The sequence below is a fragment of the Phragmites australis genome, chromosome 13 (assembly GCF_958298935.1).
Source record: "Phragmites australis chromosome 13, lpPhrAust1.1, whole genome shotgun sequence".
Taxonomy (NCBI): domain Eukaryota; kingdom Viridiplantae; phylum Streptophyta; class Magnoliopsida; order Poales; family Poaceae; genus Phragmites; species Phragmites australis.
This window is the reverse complement of record NC_084933.1, coordinates 20145066-20157820: the sequence shown is the minus strand read 5'-3', so window position 1 is coordinate 20157820 and position 12755 is coordinate 20145066. Positions and strand designations below refer to the sequence as shown.

Below are 12755 nucleotides of genomic sequence, written 5' to 3'. Positions count from 1 at the left end.
CCGCGCGGAGGCGTAACACCCTACTCCTGTATGAGTGTTATATCTATCCTTGAAGGAGATCCTTCAAGGGTATATCTGGTTCTCGAGGGAGAGCTGTTTACAAAGAGCGGGAGGCTCTTATGTTCTAGCTGGCTGGTTTCTTGATTGTCTTGTGATCGGGGGTGGTGATTTCTTGTTCTTTGACTGACCTCTTGTTTTTCTCTTGTCCTCCTCTTTTTCGTTGTTCGTCTCTTCGTCCTCTCTAGCGTCCTCCTTCCTTTCCTTTTATAGATGCGCCGACCTCGACATATCCTGAATGGGAAAGAGGGGATGCCAATGCCCAGGTGCCACGGAGAAAGGCCTAATCATCTCATTTTGGCGAAGTGACAGGGGCGGTGGAGGAAGGCGGCGCGCATTCGACCACTAGCCGCTGCGGAAGCTTCGGGGTGCCACAAAAAAAAGGCCCACCGGACAGCCTCAGAGGTGCCCGGTGCGCCCACTCTGTCTTGTTCTCCTGCCAGGGCAGGGTGGCAGGCCGAGTGCTTCGATTCTGGTAACGTTATCCCGAGGTGCGCAAGTGGAAACGGGACGGGACCCGTGCATTTAATGAACCCACGCCCCCCAGCCAGGGCATGGCCGGGTCTGACACTGGGGCGTGGGCAGCCGAGAATGTCAGGATGTCAGAATGCCAGGCCACGCGCGCCTAGTAAATGCGGCATCGGGCCCTTGACTGGATGACACTCTGGCGACGGGGCCCTTTGAGTCTTTGAACGATCTTGCGCGAACCTTCTGGGGACCGAGTCCCCGCGGGCTGCCACGTGCAGCCCCGAGCACCCTCTCCCGAGCACTATAGAGGGACCTTCGGGGCACCGAGTCCTCGGGGGCTGCCACGCGCAGCCCCGAGCACCCTCTCCCGAGTACTTGAGTGAGACCTTCGGGGCACCGAGTCCTCGCGGGCTGCCACGTGCAGCCCCGAGCACCCTCTCCCGAGCACTTTAGAGGGACCTTCGGGGCACCGAGTCCTCGGGGGCTGCCACGCGCAGCCCCGAGCACCCTCTCCCGAGTACTTGAGTGAGACCTTCGGGGCACCGAGTCCTCGCGGGCTGCCACGTGCAGCCCCGAGCACCCTCTCCCGAGCACTTTAGAGGGACCTTCGGGGCACCGAGTCCTCGGGGGCTGCCACGCGCAGCCCCGAGCACCCTCTCCCGAGTACTTGAGTGAGACCTTCGGGGCACCGAGTCCTCGCGGGCTGCCACGTGCAGCCCCGAGCACCCTCTCCCGAGTACTTGAGAGGGACCTTCGGGGCACCGAGTCCTCGGGGGCTGCCACGCGCAGCCCCGAGCACCCTCTCCCGAGTCTCTGCTTTTACCTTGCAGGGTGGTGATATGTGGTGGGCGGCCGGTTTGGCCTCGGGACTTAGGGACCCCTGGTTCTAAATACACCGACAATGCCGCTGCTAAACCAAACATGTCTTAGAGAATGAAATTAGACTGAGTTACAATAGATGCCCTCTACTGAGTGCACATAGGATATTTGACCTTTCGCAGGGCATCTGGGCCCTCTGCGTTATCGTGAGGAACCCTCTCCCGCTTCCTTTCCCTCTCTATTTCGCGTACCTCAGCCGCGGTGTGCTCCTTGGCTGCCTTCCTTATACGTTCCTCCTCCTGACGCTTGAGTCGTAGTTCCTCCTGTTGTTGCTCATACTCCCAGCGTTCGTATGCTTCCCTCCTCCACCGCATGCCCATGTCGACCCACCGCTTCTGGTGCGTATTTTGCTCCATGTCCAGCTATTCCATGAAGTCACAGATAGGTGGAGGAGACTGAACAAATGAAACAACAAGGTATATTAGTAAGACAGTGCATGAAATCGTACGAAAAGTACCACATTAGTGATATATGTCGTTATACCAGTGGGTACTCGTACGGTTCATATTGAGACTCGTCATACTAGTAGTTGGCACAGATGAAGAAGCGCAGGCCATAGATGTAGGAGATGTCCTAGGACCCGCAAAACCTACAATGGTTGCCACATAAGCACATCAGCGATTCGACCCGCTGGGAATCAAAATCCTCCAATGTTTCTTAGGTGGGCTTGGTAGAGCTGAGGAAGACATTGCAATTGAGAGATCTGAGGAATGAGTGATCTATCTATGAATAAGGGTGGGGCTATTTATGTTGGATAGGGGCTGGTGCTTGGACTAAGTGCATGGACTTGGCTGGGGCTAGAGCATAGGATTCTCTGTGAAAGCTGAAAAAGTTATGGTGTTGATACTTGGTAGATATTCTCTGTAAAAGTTGTTTCTTGGTGTGCTCATTTCATTCTGTAAAAGTTTAGCAATGAGTTACTATTGTCTCTACATGGAGGTATATAATCCTATGAAAGCATTCCCTATGAAAGCTGTTGATTTTGAGTGGGTGTAGAAGTAGCGTCTATCCCTTTGATCTTAATCTAAAGTCGAAGCCTGCTTTAAGCATTCATTCTAAAGCAAGCACAGTCTAAGGTTGAACGGTTCATACAATCACATTATCGATTTTAGAGTTACAATTAATGTTAGTCCCCGAGATGCTAGTAATACATTAGTGTCTAAAGCTTGAGTTCACAAATACCTTTCATATGTTGGATAGAATTGTGCTTGATAGTACGTTAATATAATAAACTTGCCATCACATTGATTAGACAAATAGTTCACAAATAGTTCGTAAACAAAATAAATAGTTATATATGCCATTTGCTTAGTTCTTAGTGCATAGATGTTGAATACCTAGATCATGTCAAGATGACGGAGGAAAGTAATGATGCAAATTAGTGGAAGAATACCAGCTGTGCCAGTCAATGCTATCAAGGTAAGATGGTTGTCTCTAAGGTGGTAATATGAAGTTGTAAGGATTGATACCAGCAAATTCACTATCATTTTCAGGGTCATCAATGTCCTCCGAAGATAGAGACCTCGGAGAGAGGGGTTTTTGTGTCATGAAATCGTCGTCATATTGAGTTATCAAGATAGTATCACGTCTTATTTCCTTATCGGTTGTACGCCATCTCGATGTGGTGCGCGAACGTCCTCTTGCAGTGATCATTTAACCTTCTCATGAATTGCTGCTGGAACGTCGAGGCATTGGAGGTATGAAATCATCATCCTCGTCATTTTCTAGATGAGTAGTAGAGGGCACCCTTGTCAGCAGCTTCTTCATCCTCACTACCAATGGCTTCATCATCCATGCATCATGCATCTACCTCAGAAGGTTTCACTCTAGCTCACTCTCTACCATAACTGCCCTCCCTGACATGCCCTCCATCCTCTTCATTCATCACTTGCTGGCCTAATCCTTCCACGATAGTTACTGCATCACCTTGCACCAGTCGTGGCACTATGTTTACATACACCCCATATCAAAGTTCTCCTCCAATACTTTGTGTGAGTACAAAGCTCGTGTTCTTTCTCATCTCGAACAACGTATGGACAATGATTGAGCTGTTTGGAATAAGTTGTGGTTGCACACCCTCCAGAACAATAGTATGAAATTACTGGTTCACACGCAAAAGGCTCATAACATGTGATTTCAGGCCATCCAGGTCATTAGGTATCATAATCGAATTATCTATGTGCTAGCAGTTTTGAACTGTTACGAGCCTCCTGTGCAAAACTACAAGACGTTCTTCGTAATAAATATGGAAAGTCATATTGTATATACTAAACAAAGTACATCTAATAAAATAATTACTTAGATATATATACGATGCCTAACTAATTACGCCCCTCAATAAATAATAAATAAATTAACAATGCAAATTAAATCATCAATGTTAAATTCAAATAAAATAATTAATAATTAATACTAAATTAAAATATTAATTAAACTAATATGAAAGTTATATGGACTAAATATTCAATATCATTATAAATTGACTTCAAAACTATTTTGAAAGCTCGTTTTGCTAGCTTTCTTTATACTACATTTATTCTTCCAGAAGTCAGAAGCATCAGCATGCCGCCCTCAACCCAGGTGATCATCTCCTTTTCACGATGAATACTATTATGCCTATAGTTTCTAGCAAAATTTGAACGCTCACATTAAAAATACACTATTAACATATTCATATATTTCTTTATACTGAGTGAGCTGAAGAGAGAAATAGACTAGTCCACGGTAAGTAGAAGACACTGAAAACATTGCTCTATTTGACTTCATAGCTGCTTCTTTTCTTTAACTAAGGGCCAGAGTTCTTATGCGCATCACTATTTTAATAGATTAAATTAAAATACTAATTAAACATGCACACACCACTATTAATAAAAAAGTCAATTTGATAATTTTGTTGTGTATTATGATTTTTATCAAATCTTTCTGTCCGACCTTAAGTTTTTTTCATCTTCCTAAAAATTACTTTTTATCCTTTACCCTCTCTTTTTTCTTTCTTTTTCTCTCTTTCCTCTCATTGCACATACACCCTACTTCCACCTATAGAGAGCATACATGCACTAGGCCACCACCCTACGCCATCACTAGCACAAAGTGCCACCACTAGATCATCATGTTATTATAAACTAATTAAATAATCTAATTACACTGATTAATTAAATTCACACTAATTACTATTATACAATCTACTTACTCTGATTAAATAAATAATTACTATTATACAAATTTACGTTAATTATTATTATACAAATTTACACTAATTACTGTTACACTGACTAAGCAAATAATCAAACTAAGCAAATAATTATATAGATGTAATTAAATTAAATTAAATAATCTGCTTACTCTAATTACTATTATTGATGCAAGTATTAATTAAATATATAATTAAAGTACTTACTATAACTCGTGCTACTGCTCCTTCTCGTCTCAGACTGATTCTCCTCTCCTCGCGCTATTGCTACTCCTCACCTCACATTGCTTCTCCTCTCCACACGTTGCGCTGCGCTGCTGCTTCTCCTCTCCGCTCCTCCCTTGCTCATGCTGCTTGTTTGCTCTCTAGTCGCGATGCGGCTCCTTATAGCGAAACACAGTAGCATGCGAGTTCAAAAAGACGGCAAAAGCGAAACGACGCGATATGACGTGACCTGCCGCGCTGAAAGCACCAACTGACGCAACCATCACTTTGGGCCGATCTGTATTCAGCACTGAAATACCGAATACAGCAATGTTCACCGTATTCAACACCTCATTTGGTGAACAGTGTCGTATTCGGCACCTCATATGTCGAATACTGGAATAGATTTTTCAATATTTAAAATATCAAATATAGATATTAAATTTACAAATACATCAATATATTATCTATTCTAATAAATAGAATTACGTCTCTTGCCTAGGTAGGTTCTCTTTCCTTTTCTCAAAGGTCATGACAGTTACCTAGGTAGGTTCTCTTTCGTTTTCTGACACGACAGAGATGCGCCGGCTGCAAGCATGCAGGCACAAGCTTCCATTTGTCTTCGAACCGAACAGTTCTGTCCAGCTCGGACTTTGCGACAAGAGGCTAGCTTAGTGACGCGTGCGTGTGTCCCTCCCATGCGGTGACCGCCACTTGTGAAGAGTCGAAACAACGTTTGCGTTCTGGGCGTGCGCTAGCCTGCCCTATATACGGAGGCATTGGGGTGCTAAACGGAGCGCCTGTCGCAGGAGCTGCCAAGCTCCACTCTCCACACGGTTCCACACGTCGCATGGCTGTGAAGGTAGCTGCCATGCCTACTCGCCTGACCCTTCCGTTTCTCTTACTCCTAGCTGTTGCGTCCGGCGCCTACGTCGCAGCCGGCGCGCCGCCGATCAGCCGGAGAGGCTTCCCTGAGGGGTTCATCTTCGGGACGGCCTCGTCCGCCTATCAGGTGAGAGTTCTGTCTGTCATTCGTGCATGGGATCGGCTCTTTGCCTTTTCGTTCAGAACAATGAGATCGTTTGAGTTCGACCCCTTTGGCCATCAGCTACACAAGTTTTAGCTAATTTGGGAAAGCTTCAGATGACAAGTAGGTAAGCTGTGTATAACAAACCGCAACCTAGCTAAACTGTCACAGAACTGCACCTAACGTTCACCCGAAACATGTAGTTGGCTAGTTGCCAAATGCAACCAATAGATTCAATAGTTGCTACTGACATTGGCGCATACAGATCGATGATTTTATCCGGGTAATCACTGGACAATTGATTGACTAGTGGAGTAGTGTTTCGCAACACTGCGCCGTTACGATTTGGCTTGATGTTCAATTCATGCAGTACGAGGGTGGTGCAATGGAGGGGGGCAGAGGACCGAGCATCTGGGACACCTTCACTCACCAGCACTCAGGCATGTCTCTCTCTCTCTCTCTCTCTCTCTCTCTCTCTCTCTCTCTCTCTCTAAAGGGGAGGGGGCAATCCGACTTATTGAAAGGCACAGCCAAGATAGCCGATGGATAAACAGAGGTTCAAGTCCCAGTACTCGCTGGAATACACAGCATCAAAGTTAAGAACTTATGAAAAATTGAAACTAAGATGGACAGAGGCCTAAAAAGTAAAAACGTCCTCCTGGAGAAAGATATGCCATCCCAGCCTGTCTATCCATTCGTCACAGCCTAATCAATATTTACTAAATCTTTGAGGAAATCTTTAGTGCAAAAAAACAAATGGATGTAAACGTGCAAACAACGAATGTTGTCCGTCCGATCTCCGAAGCCTACGATTAACCCTACCATTCTACTGGTGGAGGGATTAATTTGCATAAATCTTTGTATAGCTATAAAATATCGTGAAATAACTACTCCACTGGTGGAATGATGGAATCAATCGTAACCTCGAATGAGGATTTAACGGATGATTGTTAATATTTTTTTTACGAATACACAGGATAGCTAAGTAACTTTATATTGAAAGGAAGAACCGTATAATGCACACCCCTAGAAGCACGTTCAAGCACGTTCAATGTTTGCAGTTTGTGTTTGTTTGCACCAAAGATCCTAGCGATTATCTTGCGATCGGGATCTAGCAACTGCAAAAGGCTACAGTAAAGTGCATTAGAACTTCGTAGCAGCCAACGGATCAGATCAGGTGCTACAGTACCGATGAACAGTGGAAACCGTCGCTGCAGCGTAAAGGATGACTGCTGCTACAGTGTTTTGTCTACAGTATAACTGCAAAGCGCTGTTCGTGTACTCACATTTTAATGTTCCAGCTACTACAGTAAATGCATTGGCTTCTCCACACTCAGAGGATCGCTGTCCATTATCTTGACCCGCAGTCCGATGTGACACTGTCATAAAGTCACAATTCCGATTCACATCATGAAAAGTCAGTGTCCATCGGCCTGTCACTACCTGTTCAGTTCCATTTTCTCCGTAGATTGGTTTGTTGAACACGGAATATGAAGCAAGCTGTAGAATTATTGATCTTCCTTGTGGCAGGGAAGCTTTGACATTGTCCAAAGGGGCAATTAACAGACCAGGAGCAACTCGTGTGTATTATTGCATTTAACTGACACGAAATATTTTTTTTTGAACTTATTGGCAGACAAAATCGCTGATGGAAGCAATGGGGATGTGGCGGTGGATTCCTACCATCTCTACAAGGTAGGAATTCAGTACTTTTTTAGAAAATAAAATATGTAGGAGTATCATTTTTGCGAGAATCTCAATAAAAATATACTCCAAGTTGTGTAAGGGTCTTTAATCACGATTTTAAAATTTAAATTCAAACTGCCAAAATAACGTTAGTACGTCACTGATCCATAGAGATTTTTCAAAAAATGCAGGAAGATGTGCGCATCATGAAGGATATGGGGATGGATGCCTATAGGTTCTCCATCTCCTGGAGTAGAATTCTTCCAAGTGTGACCTGCAATGCCCTGTCTTGCATATCTTCCAAAGTCCAAATTCATCAACCAAATTTAAACGTCTGATTCGAATGCAGATGGAAGTCTGAGCGGTGGAATCAACAGAGAAGGCGTACGATACTACAACAGTTTGATTGATGAGCTCCGGTCGAAAGGTATGCCATGCACAAGGACCCTAATTAGCTCATATCTTTGCTCCACCAGATGATTTTGTATCCTCATGAAGCTATGAAATGTATATATATCTGCAGGGGTGCAACCATTCGTGACCATTTTTCACTGGGACTCGCCTCAGGCATTAGAAGATAAATATGGAGGGTTCCTCAGCCCAAATATCGTGTAAGTCACGATTTTTCATTCCTTTTTCCAGCTTAAGAATACCGCTAGCCTAACTTGCATATGTTAAACTGGAAAGGGACCGGCCGCCAGATTAAGAAACACTAATTGAGTACGAGAGGATAGTTTACTTATACTCAAACTACTAGAAACTGGCTGGTTATTTATAATAGGACCGTACTATTTACTTCGACTAAAAATATTATCAACATGGTCAAGGGTACAGATTTAAAATATCCTCAATTTCAATTGTCAATAACTTGTAGAGTTCTTCTACCTATTTTTCTGTCGAATAAATTGTTTACTAGAACTGGTGAAAGGTAAGTTTGGAGAGACTAGTTCACAAGGCATGCATGAACTAATTTAGTCCTCAGAAGAACAACTCTTGCCCATTGACACTGCCATCACAAACAAAAACTGTAACTGTTGCAGCAATGACTACACGGACTATGCTGAGGTCTGCTTCAAAGCATTCGGTGATCGAGTGAAGCACTGGATCACGTTCAACGAGCCCTGGAGCTTCTGCTCAGGGGGGTATGCATCTGGCACCTCTGCACCAGGCCGGTGCTCGCCATGGGAGCAGGGCAGGTGCAACGCTGGGGATTCAGGAACGGAGCCTTACACTGCATGTCATCATCAACTTCTCGCCCATGCAGAAACAGTTCGGTTGTATAAACAGAAGTATCAGGTCAGTGATAAACTCTCCATGTAGATGCAATTCATTAATAAATGATAAATCAATTGGCAGTATGCGAATTTAAGCTTGATACTTCAGTACTTCTCACCTGGAAGTTTGTTTCAGTTCAGTTCTGGTGTACGGTGGGAAAATGCTGTCAACCTTTTTGAAACCCCCAGATTGCAACATTTTGAGAATATGTGCAAGCGGTGTATATAGTTTGGTTGGTGACTTTATCAGAAGTCAGAACAAACTTGTCTTCGCAGTAGTTGATACATTAACCATAATAACTGCAGCTAGCTATTTTAGATCATGCTCATCTCTTAGTCTATGAATCTATTCAGAAGATGTACAGTTTAATAGGATATATAAATTGGAAAGTTGATCTAACATTATGTCTGTAGATATTTATTAGTTAGTTATGGCCTTGTGGGGATATATAAATTCCCAAGCATGAATGCATGCATTCAGAACATATTACACGTGGAGGAGCAAGGTTAGGAGAATCTGCTCTATTTGCCAAATGACTCCGTTCCAAACATGATCTCGGTTCATCACTCACACTGGCATCATATATTGGGCGTCAAATGCAGGCTGTGCAAAAGGGGGAGATTGGAATAACATTAGTCTCACACTGGTTTGTTCCATTTTCCCGTTCCAAATCTAACGATGATGCAGCAAGGCGCGCCATAGACTTCATGCTTGGCTGGTACATTCTTTGTGACCCTCAGAGAATTTCATCATCGAAATCCAGAAGAAAACAAAAAGGAATCTCACTAGGAATAATGCCTTTCTAGGTTCATGGACCCCCTTATTAGAGGAGACTACCCGCTAAGCATGCGAGCGTTGGTCGGAAATCGCTTGCCACAGTTCACAAAGGAACAATCAGAGTTGGTCAAGGGTTCATTCGACTTCATTGGGCTAAACTACTACACAGCAAACTACGCTGACAACCTTCCTCCATCAAATGGCCTCAACATTAGCTATAACAGCGACGCCCGAGCTAATCTTACGGGTGAGTCACCAAAGTCAAGGATCAGTCCACTTTTGCTCATTTATCAGTTTTATATTAGTGAAGAGTGCCTGAATTCCTCCACAATTGTGAAATAAATATATATGGCAAAACTCTGAAACAAAAAAAAAAAACCTCTCGTACAGCAGTACTGTAGCATCCGACAAGCATGCAATCAATTATATCTACTGTAATATCTGCTGCATCCAGTCATTTACTTGAAGATTATTCATCATCAATATTTCCGATTCGGTTTGGAATTACATGTATTTATAGTACATCTTCTGTTCATATATACTAACCTCGTCCTATTTATTAGGCGTTCGAAACGGTATCCCTATAGGTCCTCAGGTAACTAACTAGTCACCCGTAATCTCGTCTCCCATTTTACGTGTAATGATTCATTTCCATGAATGGTATATATGTAGGCTGCTTCATCTTGGCTCTACATATACCCTCGAGGCTTCCGTGAGCTGCTGCTTTACGTCAAGGACAACTATGGCAATCCTACAGTCTATATCACTGAAAATGGTAATTAACTTCCGTTCGATAGTACCTTGCAATGTCATATGCTTCTCTTGCAGTCAGTAACTCACGTTGTTCTCCTCTCCTCGCTATTTGAAAGAAAAAACTTTTTCGTGAAAAAGATAAAGAATGGAAGAACCGGACTGAAAATATCATTCTGCATTTTTAGGCGTCGACGAATTCAACAACAAAAGCCTGTCGCTCCAGGAAGCCCTCAAGGATGACACCAGGATCGAGTACTATTACACGCACCTCCTTGCCCTGCAAAGCGCTATAAGGTCAGAGCTCTAATTCATGCAACAGCACGCAGTAATGCCAGGAAACTTCAATACGCCGGTCGATGGAGCTTGCTGTCTGAATTCTTGGCAGGGACGGAGCAAACGTGAAAGGCTACTTCGCGTGGTCGCTGCTGGACAACTTCGAGTGGGCGAACGGCTACACGGTCCGGTTCGGGATAAACTTCGTGGACTACAGCGATGGACTGAAGCGGTACCCCAAGAAGTCTGCCCACTGGTTCAGGGAGTTCCTCAAGAAATAGTCGTGGACGACGACACTGAGCAGCAAGAGTGCCAATAAGAAATAAATCGAATAAAGCGCTCGTGTTTTTTTTTTTTTTTGGCAAGTGTTCTTTCGCTGTCGCGCGTATCCCTTATGTATCTTAACTTTCATATTGTTTTGTGCCACAACATGGAGCTTTAAATAATGGCCTGGATACGGTTGTGCGATGGAGCATGCACAAGAAAATCCTTTGTGCACACAAGAACTTGCCCGTTGTTTAGACTTCGTGTTTAGAACTAGCTCGTTGTTTAGCGCCAGTGCCGCTAGGGGTACCAAAAGATTTTCGCTTCATGTTGTCTGCACTATCCGTCATCCAAATAAAGTTCCTCCGACAGGCAACCGACTGGTGTGAATATGCAACAGGAAAATACAACTATATAGATTCAAATATCCAGCAGGTGTGCCTCAAACCCGTCCACAGGTAATCGACTGGGAGTTGAATCCTAGAAAAACTTGGTATCATGATTTTTCTGATTTCCAAGCATTATTCTGAATAATCAACTTCAGGAGGCAAGCTATATGTATTGCAATGATACAATAAATGAAGGTTGAATTGGAAGATATCCAACATATATATAACTTTTGCATAAATGCAATGACAATTTGGAATACTCATAATAATAGATTTGCAACGTAATTGTAAAGAGCACAAAGCAAATAACAAAAGAAATAAATGAAAAATAACAGATGTATGTATATCACAGACCATGAAGATTGTTTCTCCATCTAAACATATACAATGCTTACACTAGTGCCTACAAGTGAAACCCGATATTCTAAAATAAATAATCTAAACCATGCAGCCATTCCTAAGGGACTCATAACCACAAACTCAGCTATTCGAATAGATTTATTACTATGCAAAGTTTATACACTTTACCCACAAGACATGATCTTTCCTTTGGTGGTACCTGTCGATACAGTACACTCTACACGTTGGGTGCACATATGGTGTCATGACAAAGCTGTTACACCATTTAATCATAACCCTTACTCCTCCTGATTAATATTATTCACTCCTTTACTTTTTAAACTAAGTACTTCAGAGGCTAGCCCTCATGTATGTTGGGTCCCACTAGTCTAGAGGGTATTAATCGTTGTGTCGGCAGACTTTGGTCCCACGTGTATAGCCATGAGAGTCCATTCGAATACACCCACCTCGTGGATTACCCACACATACAGACTCAACTCCAAGAAGTAAGGGTAGAACTAACCAGGTTAATAAGCTATGGCCGTCATCCATACCAGCACATGTGGTTGTACTGATCCCTTAGTTCCGGTAGTACCGGTCCTTATACAACACAAGCAGGTATATATATTCTTTTGTGAGATAACGCTCACCTTCTGACTCATATTGACAAAAACCCACCCTGTCTGAACAACAACTTAAGTTTCTTAATAACAATATCTTGACTATTTTAACAAATCTTTTCATGTCCCAAGTGATAGTGTGATAACTAAATAAATTACCGGTAAACAGTGGGGCTAATCATTTCCATCACACCTTAGTCCGATTCTACCCAAGTGACATTATCATGTCAACTCATAGCCTAGAGTAACAATGGTAAGGTTAACAGGTTCAAAGAGAGTTGACATTGATTCAATTAGGTCATGACTACTATCCCAATTAGCAGTTTTATAAAACATATACGCGTGAATAATAATTTTTCATAATCAATGTATAAAATAAATTTGAACATTGGGCCCAAAATGATCGAGAGATTGCTTGCTTCTCACCTCTGTGATATTTCTGATATCTATCATTTAATTCATCACTGATCGTACTTATGTACACGCCAAATACTTGATTGATAAACACCAAGAGAAGAGACGCAAATACGAAAATCCAACAAATCCACAATCAC

At 43.1% G+C, this 12755-nt stretch overlaps 1 protein-coding gene across 1 annotated transcript; it reads left to right on the top strand.

Annotated features, from left to right (window-relative positions):
* The first annotated feature begins 5572 nt into the window (after positions 1 to 5572).
* On the top strand, positions 5573 to 11076 carry LOC133888229 (beta-glucosidase 12). Its single transcript, XM_062328390.1, has 13 exons — positions 5573 to 5810; positions 6196 to 6265; positions 7462 to 7520; positions 7703 to 7778; positions 7861 to 7938; positions 8035 to 8122; positions 8552 to 8807; positions 9389 to 9504; positions 9593 to 9810; positions 10127 to 10158; positions 10236 to 10338; positions 10502 to 10610; positions 10702 to 11076. The coding sequence occupies exons 1-13, from the start codon at positions 5649 to 5651 to the stop codon at positions 10868 to 10870; spliced, it is 1536 nt and encodes a 511-aa protein (XP_062184374.1). The 5' UTR covers positions 5573 to 5648; the 3' UTR covers positions 10871 to 11076.
* Positions 11077 to 12755: the final 1679 nt, after the last annotated feature.

Bases quoted from the DNA above. Each gene is read 5' to 3' on its own strand.
- LOC133888229 (XM_062328390.1), top strand. From the start codon at position 5,649: ATGGCTGTGAAGGTAGCTGCCATGCCTACTCGCCTGACCCTTCCGTTT. The intron at 9,811-10,126 runs GTGAGTCACCAA...CCTATTTATTAG, and splicing joins CGCCCGAGCTAATCTTACGG to GCGTTCGAAACGGTATCCCT. The intron at 10,159-10,235 runs GTAACTAACTAG...GTATATATGTAG, and splicing joins GTATCCCTATAGGTCCTCAG to GCTGCTTCATCTTGGCTCTA.